This window comes from Nanorana parkeri, unplaced genomic scaffold (genome assembly GCF_000935625.1).
Source record: "Nanorana parkeri isolate BGI_ZX_2015 unplaced genomic scaffold, ASM93562v1 scaffold53, whole genome shotgun sequence".
Lineage (NCBI taxonomy): Eukaryota > Metazoa > Chordata > Amphibia > Anura > Dicroglossidae > Nanorana > Nanorana parkeri.
In genome coordinates, this window is record NW_017306321.1 from 1,944,526 (window position 1) to 1,952,906 (window position 8,381).

General features: G+C 43.9%; 1 protein-coding gene across 1 annotated transcript in view; it reads right to left on the reverse strand.

The window, feature by feature from the left end:
• The window catches only part of ITSN2 (intersectin 2), a 107,399-nt gene that overhangs the window by 55,199 nt on the left and 43,819 nt on the right, over window positions 1-8,381 (reverse strand). The window contains exons 17-21 of the mRNA XM_018575523.1: window positions 8,111-8,191; window positions 5,852-5,988; window positions 4,433-4,531; window positions 4,224-4,300; window positions 1,986-2,086 (exon numbers count right to left, since the gene is read on the reverse strand). Coding sequence (XP_018431025.1) covers window positions 1,986-2,086; window positions 4,224-4,300; window positions 4,433-4,531; window positions 5,852-5,988; window positions 8,111-8,191 — 495 coding nt within the window. The remainder of the gene's footprint in view (window positions 1-1,985; window positions 2,087-4,223; window positions 4,301-4,432; window positions 4,532-5,851; window positions 5,989-8,110; window positions 8,192-8,381) is intronic.

The following is an 8,381-nucleotide window of genomic DNA, read 5'->3' on the forward strand; positions in this document are numbered from 1 at the left end:
CTACAGCTCGCCGTATACTGAGCCTAGGGTGACGGGAGGACGCTAGTTTGTGTCCTCCTGTCAGGGGAGGGAGGACGCTAGTTTGTGTCCTCCTGTCAGGAATCCTAAAGTTATAAAGTCAACTGTTAGGAGGAGGTTAACAATGGCAGTCCCAACATTTGTTTTGTGACAGTTTTATAATCTTGTCTACAATCTACTATATATCGTATATATACTGTAAACAGAGATGTATATTAGAGATGCACCGATACCGATATGGGTGCCTATACTGGGCATTTTCATGAATACTCGTAAAAATGCCCCAATACTAGGCACTGATACCTGCACTTGAAATTCTTAAACTGAAGCCCACCACGGACCCCGCACAGCTCACCTGAAAGACAGCACAGCCCACCATAGAGCTCGCACAGCCACCCGAGAGCCCAAACAGCCCACCATAGACTCCGCACAAGCACCTGAGAGCCTGCACAGCACACCATAGAGCCCATAGACTCTGCACAGCCCTCCTGAGACCAGCGCAGCCACCTGAGATCCTTTGCTGGAGACATCAGGCCGGCACCCCGGAGCAGCACAGAGTATGTAGCTTCATATTATTCTGCATTATTGTATATGGTGGGCTGTGTGGGCTCTCAGGAGGGCTCCACGGGGTCTCATATGGGCTCAGCCACCTGAGATCCTCTGCTGGAGACATCAGGCCGGCACCCTGGAGCAGCACAGAGCATGTAGCTTCATATTATTCTGCATTGCTGTATATGGTGGGCTCTCAGGAGGGCTCTGTGGGGTCTCAGATGGGCTCAGCCACCTGAGATCCTCCGCTGGAGAAATCAGGTCGGCACCCAGGAGCAGCACAGAGTATGCATCATCATATTATTCGTCATTGATGTATATGGTGGGCTGTGCGGGCTCTCAGGTGGGCTCTGCGGGGTCTTAGCCACCTGAGAACCTCTGCTGGAGACATCAGGCCGGCACCCCGGAACAGCACAGAGTATGTAGCTTCATATTATTCTGCATTGCATATGTAATGCATCACTGGAATAAGTAGTCCTCTCTAGCTGTGGGTATTATTCTGCATTGCTGTATAATGTATTGCTGGGATTTGTAGTCCTCTATAGCTGGTGGTATTCTGCATGGCTGTATAATGTTTTCCTGAGATTTATAGTCCCTCTACAGCTTGGAGTCAGTGGCAGAACTACCAGGGGTGCAGCATTTGAAGCTGGGACCGTGCCCTGGCGCTCCACCACTGTCCTAAAATCATTAGTCTGTAATGCCAAGAAAAACTGTCACGACACTAAGAAAAAAAAGTATCGGTAATTGGTGTACATAATGTGGCAGCAGGCAGGTGGGGATGTCTGTGTTCAGGTGTACTAATGAAGTTCTTCCTCTAGGGGGAAGTGCTGAGAGGGCTGGAGGCTCGGAGGTAACAAGCCCAGCTGAAGCTAGCTGGCTTGTTAGGGCCTCTACAAGAAGTTCCAGCCTCCTAAGAGAAGAGCCCCACCCTAGAACCAGGCTGTGTGGCTGGTGGACTGGGGAGCAGCAGCCTGTGTGGCAATCCGTCTGTGCGGCAAAGCAGCAGCCTGTGTGGCAATCCGCCTGTGTGGCAAAGCCGCAGCCTGGGTGGCAATCCGCCTGTGGGGCAAAGCAGCAGCCTGTGTGGCAAAGCCGAAGCCTGTGTGGCAATCCGCCTGTGGGGCAAAGGGGCAAGCCCATTGAATACAGCCTGTGTGGCTAGTGGATATTTTGTTTAAGGACCTACCTGAAGTCAGTGAGACGAAAACATTTTTTTTTTTTTAAATGATACTTTGCTTGAAAACCCCTGCGAGGGAACACCTGTATTTGACTTTTCTCTTGAGTTGTGAGTGAATAAAAGTGGGCAGGACACCCTAAAAAGAACTTGTTTATGCGTGGAAGTGTACTGAATGTGGTAGCATTTGAAGCGAATCCTCACAATATATATTCTTATGGTTCTATGCATTTTTTATCATTACCTGAAGTATGTCGCCCGCATTGAAATTCAGTTCATCTGTATTTCTGGCCTCAAATGGGTACAGCGCTTTGTAATTCACAAACACAGAAGATTTTCTGTTCTCTGAGGTTCCTGCAGAGACAGGGCCTAGATTGATAAAAGAAGCCATTACAGAGCCGCCATCCTTTTTATTTCAGAACCGCATGATAAAATAGAAGACATTTTCGAATGGCTCTATTCCTAAACTTAGCGTGCAAATGCTATACTTTAAAACACCGTCAATTTATTCTTTTGTTCTTTTCTTGTTTTTGTTCCGTTAGTTGTTTTGGGCTGTGGTTTCATTGTAAATGTTCACAAATGTACGGAAGAGGAAAAAAACAAAACAAATAAATAATATCTGATTTAAAAAAAACAAAAACACTGTCAACACTGTTACTTCCTTCTCCCTACATTGTTCCAATTTACATGCACCTAATGGAGGATATAGGAGGGCGAGTTAAAAAATTGTCTGCACTCCGGTTATATTAAAACTTCTGTCTTATCAGCGCATTGCGTTCAAGACTACTGTCTCCCCAGTCACTGCTGTCCAGGTGTGAACGTGTGACGTCAGTTCCTTTGTAACTGCGGTGAGAGAAAACACTGGTGATTTGCAGGAAAGAATAGTAGCGTGCAGTGATTATTTTGTGGTCTGATGGTGTACCTGGTGCCGTTATTTATCGAACACATTGTGCGCAGTATGGAGAAAGTGTTTTGTCATGAAGTAGTGTATATGAATGAATAGAGAAGTTCAAGGAAGATGCACAAGTGTTAGCCATAAAGAAAGAGCCGGAGGCTCATCCACGTCCATGGCTGATGACAACATTGGGGGGAATTTATCAAAACTGAAGCAGACAAAATCTGGAGCAGCTGTGCATGGCTACCAAACTGAAGAGAGAAGCTGATTGGTTGTCCTGGAAAATTGCTCCAGTTTTCATAAATCCCCGTTATTGGGCGTACATGTGAAATGATTCTGTCGAACAGACAAGTGACAGTGGATTATATGGCTTTGGTCCCCTGAAAGCAGCCCTACGAGGACGAAGATTCACCTCTGATGAAGAAGTGAAGACAATGGTGCATTCGTAGCTCACAGCTCAGCCTAAAACATTTTTTAATGAGGGAATACGGAAGCTTATGGACAGATGGACAAAATGTTTTGAAAAGCAAGGAGATTATGTCTAAAAATTATGTATTTGTCTTTTCTGAAAGATGATTAAAATAAATTCTACAGCCAGAGTGCGGATAATTTTTGCCTCACCCTCGTATATTTTGACTAATGTTTAATTCAAAGTAGAACTGTAAACCATAATCAACATATGAGGCTGACGTTACTGGGCCACTCATAAGATACTGGGAAAGCCAAGGATCTAAAATCATGTGACAATGCGCTCCTGCACAATGAAGCATCTCCTTATGAGATTTGCAATCCTCCGATTTCCCAGGATCCCTCCATGAAGCCTACCAATGTCACCATCATCTAAAGGAAGTGTCCGGAAGCAAGGGTATAAAGTTAATGTTTTTTTCTTATTTTATGGCTTTCACTTTGCAACTTTTTAATAACAGTGTAGTGGGCTTATAGATAAGGGGATCTCATATTTTCATTTAGCAGATCTCTGAAAAACGAGCACATTTCACCATTTTTGATCCCTGTAAAAACGCAGCAGTGTCACCAGCCCTGCCCCGTTTTTCGTTCCGGACAACAGAACACCTCTCCCTTTCCTCATCTCCATAAGAGGAAGGTGTTGCGAGTCCAACAGGAGAGAACTGGGCAAGGCTGATGGAACTGCTTGGAATTTTCAGTGAAGCACAGGCAATCGAAAGTTAGGATCTCAGTGGATTTCTGGCAGAATCAGTTTTTTTTCTTTAATGTTTTTCTGTACTTGCAAGGAATAAAACATAGGGAAGTGTGCATGTATTGCAGAGATGTACTGAATATGTTTTTTTCCTATTTTTCCCCAAACACTACGATTTAGACATCATACAATGATTATAATGAACCACAACCATGGAGAAAATTGCACCACTCCCCCACTTATGTTAACCACAAAGAAAACATTTAAAGGATTAACAGGTTATCTACCTTTGTTAGTGCTTCCTTGTCTCCCACCAATAGATTTTAGCTTGTCAGCAAACTTCTCATCTATGCTGAGTTTGGAGAATCTCTTCTCTGGCTCTTTGTTGGCAATGCTCTCTTTGCGTCTCCTCTCTTCCTCTTCCGCTTTACTCTTCTCCTCGGCTTCTCTTTTGAGCTCGGCCTGTTTGCGTTTCTCCTCTTCCAGTTTCCTCCTCTGCTCAGCTTCCCTCTGAATCTCAGCCCGCTTCCTCTTCTCTTCCTCCTCTCTCTGCCTTTCCTCTGCCAGCTTCTGTTGTTGGGCTTCCCGTTCCTTAATTCTGGCTGCCTCCTCCTCTGCCCTCTGCTTCTCCAGGAGCAGCTGTTCCTTTCTACGCTCTTCCCCTAGGCGGTTCTGCTTCTCCTCTTCCTCCCTCTTTACTTGCTCCTTCCACAGGTTCTCTTTCTCCTGTTTTGCTCTCCTAAGAGATGACAAATGTATCAAGACTATAAAAATGGAAATGGTAGTATTAAATTCTACTATATGACCAAATGTTTTTAGGCACCTAGTCCTCACACCAATAACTATATTACCAATAGTATTGGGACCCCCCCCCCCCCATATTACACAGTACTGTTAATGCTACAGCATACATTTAAAAAAATTGTGCTCCTCAATCTTTGTGGCATCAGGTTGGGGAAGGCCCTTTTCTTTCCAAAATGGATGAGCCCTTGTGCACAAAGCCAGCTCCATAAAGACATGCTTTGATGAGTTTAGTGTGGAGGAACTTGAGTGGCCTGCAGAGAACCCTGACCTCAAACCTACTGGACACCTTTGGGGTGGTTTGGAAAGCCGTTTGTGGGTCAAGTCTTCTCCTTCACCATCAGTATCTGACTTCATAAATGCTCTTTTGGCTGAATGTGCACAAACACCCACAGACATATTCCAAAATCTTGTGGAAGACTGGAGGCTGTTATTGAGGCAAAGGGTGGGGGTGGAACAACTCCCTGTCGATACCTATGGTTTTGGAATATCCAATAAGCACCTACAAGTGTGATAGTCACAACTTTTGGTCAGCCAGTGGCATCTGCAGGCTGAAGATTTGTTTCTTGTGAATGATGCTCCTGCCTTCATGTGATCACTATGTCTTAGCTAACATAGTGATCACATAATTAGGAGTCACTTTGGTTCCCGTTTGTGGGGACCCTGAGCTGCCAGTGACAGTCCGGTCTGACAGCTAGTATCTGCATACAGTGTCAGCTGCTAGCTGTCACACAGAGAGAACCTAGATGGACTATGGATGTTATTCTACAAATCCCAAAATCAGAATTCTATTTGAATGAAAATTAGGATGACAGAATTCTCATCACCCTTCATTACTGACAGCCGGCCTAAAGCTGACCAAACCCTTCAAACATTTCAGCTTGTTCTTGATGAACACACCAAAATTCATTCAGTAGGTGGCCCTTTTGCCACCCTTCTGTCCAGCATCCTTTGATGAGAAAAACAAAGGAGCCAGTCGGAAAATGTTTGGGTGAACAGTCACGACAGCCAATCAGTTCGCCATTGTTCGGGTATTCTGACAGCGGCACACCCACCACTATGTGAATACGACAGCCCAGCAGGAAAATTCATCCATCCATGCTGTTTAGCGTGGATGGAGGAATCCATTATATATTTTTAGTTGAGGTTGAACAAAAAATATAACAATGTATGGCCAGCACAGAAAATGGAATGGTTAAATCATAGCAACCAATCAGACTCCTTGCCTGATTTTGAAATTGAAAGGCGATTGTGTTACCTTGCCGCCTCATCGTCCTCCTTCTTCTTCTGAGCCATCTCAGCTTTTTTGCGCTCCAGATCCTGCAGTTTTTCTTGCTTGATTTTCTGCAATTGGTGGAGTGCAGTCTGCTGCTTGTTGTAGCTTTCTCTTAATTCCTAATGAAGGGAAAACAAGTCAGCAGGTTTAGAAAGGAAGGGCAGCAATAGGAACCGTCTTACCATAATGGAAGCTGCCTCTTGCAACATGCACTGACATGGCGGCACATGGGCAGGTAACCCCACATAAGCTGTGTGACCAAATAAAATTATGGACTCGACTGAATAAGGACTGGACAGAAGAACCATCTTACAGCAAGCCAACAATAATCCATGTCTACGCAAATGATCAGACAAGATTATTTTTTTTTTATTTTTTTTATACCAGCAAAAAATAAATAAATGCATGGAACGTTCATTCAACATGTTTTTTTCTGAAAGCTAAACGACTAATAAGATTTTTTTTACAGCGGATCCACAGGCCACGGCTAAATAGAGTTGAAGTACGTATATGTGAGATATTTTATCTGTCAAATTGTTTGTAATTTTGGTTAGGTAGCAGAGATTTATACACCTCTTTCACATTGTATAACCAGGTTCAGGTGACCCCACTACTTCCTTATGCAGCTGTGTCACTTACCTGTTCACCGAACAAAGAATGAATAAGAGTGGCGTCACCTGCCTGGCTATGCAGTGATGTAGTGGTGTGTAAAGCACAAGAATGACCAAAAGACCGACCAAATAGAATTTTAAATCCGGTAAAACAGAACACATAAGTTTGTTTTTTTGCATTTAGCTTTTTGCCTGGAGTTCCCCTTTCCATTAAATCTTGGCAATTAATACCGATGTTATTAAATTCATAGGCAGAGGTAACTTTTAGTAAAATTGTTCGTCAGAACAACCAACAGGCCTACAAATAAAAGTAGAAGCCATTTGCAAAATGTAAAGTGTACTACTAAAAACAAACTAGTCTATTGATCCCCCTTCCCTCCACCCTGCATAACTAACTTGCCAGAACAACCACCACCCCAGATTTTTACTGACTTCTGCAGCATAGCCACAATGTTTACTTCACCCCAGAAGACAGAAATTCTCTTTAGAAGAAGCCCCAGCGACTCCATATTAGAAGCAGCTCCAGCATTAGGGATGGCTCCATACAAGTCTATGAGGGCTTTGTGTGGCCCCAGTGTCCAGAAAGGCCTCATACAAGTCCATAAGGGCTCACTGCGACTCCAGCATCCAGGCTGGCCCCATACAAGTCTATAGGAGCTCAGTGAGCCTCCAGGACAGCTCCATACAAGTCTATAAAAGCTCAATGAGGCTCCAGAATGGCCCCATTCAATTCTATAAGAGTTCAGTGAGTTATAGACTATGAGGGACTAAGGCAGCTTCAGTGTGCAGGATGACCCTATACAAGTCTACGAGGGCTTATTGCAACCCAGTGCCCAGGATAACTACATACAAGTCTAAAAAGGGACCTGTGATTCTCCAGCACCTGGGAAGGCCCCATACAAGTCTATGAGGGCTTAGTGCACAGTCCACTCCGAATGGGATTTATGCTTGAGGAGATGTTAACATTACACAGGATGTGGCTCTGCTACAGTGGTAAGAAAGACATTGAGGTGGGGGTGTTAGTGCATGTTAGTTAAGGAAGGCTGGGGGGGTATTTACAAAAGTTTGTTAAAAGTACAGCTGTTCTTAAACATTTGCTTGTAAAGTCACGCTTTACCCAGCCAAGTGCCACCTTCGAAGGGTCCCTATGGACCATTAAGGCTCCCTAGGGCATTGAAAGACCAATAATGAAGTTTGCAAGGTAATGGACAGGCTTGATCTTACCAGAAAAACAGAGAGATACAATTTTAACTCAGTATTGTATATCTCTGCACTTACAGATCATTTTGACCTGCACTTTTCTTAGATGGTAACCACCCACGGTCATGTATTTTTTTTCTTCCTATGTGTAGTACAAATTGCCCAGTTTTGCGACAGAACATGATACATCATCCAAATGTATGTCACTGGTGGTCCTACTTACCCTTCATCTTTCTGCAAAAGGAGATAAGCAAGTCACAAGAATTTTAGAAAGGTCATTAAGTATTGGAAAATGATGAAGGACACTTGAGGTGTTCACATCTCAGAGACCAAATGGTTACTACAACTCACATTCACACAGGATATGAAGAGCGAGAAATGATAGAGTGAAAGGTCAGACAGGTGAGGAGGACATAGAAATTGAATTAACCTTAAGTAAGAGGAAGAGATTGTTGAGACAGCTGAGGAGAGACAAAAGGCACTGCAGAACAGAGTCATCCATATTCTCACACTGCAAGATAAGTCAGACAGAGAAGCCATTAAGTGTAATACCTCTTGGTACAAAAAGGAGGCAATTGAGAACCATGTGAACCGCACATTGGGCTGGGTGGATGGAAATCTGAGAATTCTCTTGTAAGAGAATTAAAAAAAAAGTCACCTGCAATTGCTAACATATGTTTAAAGGAGCAGAGTCCAAGCAT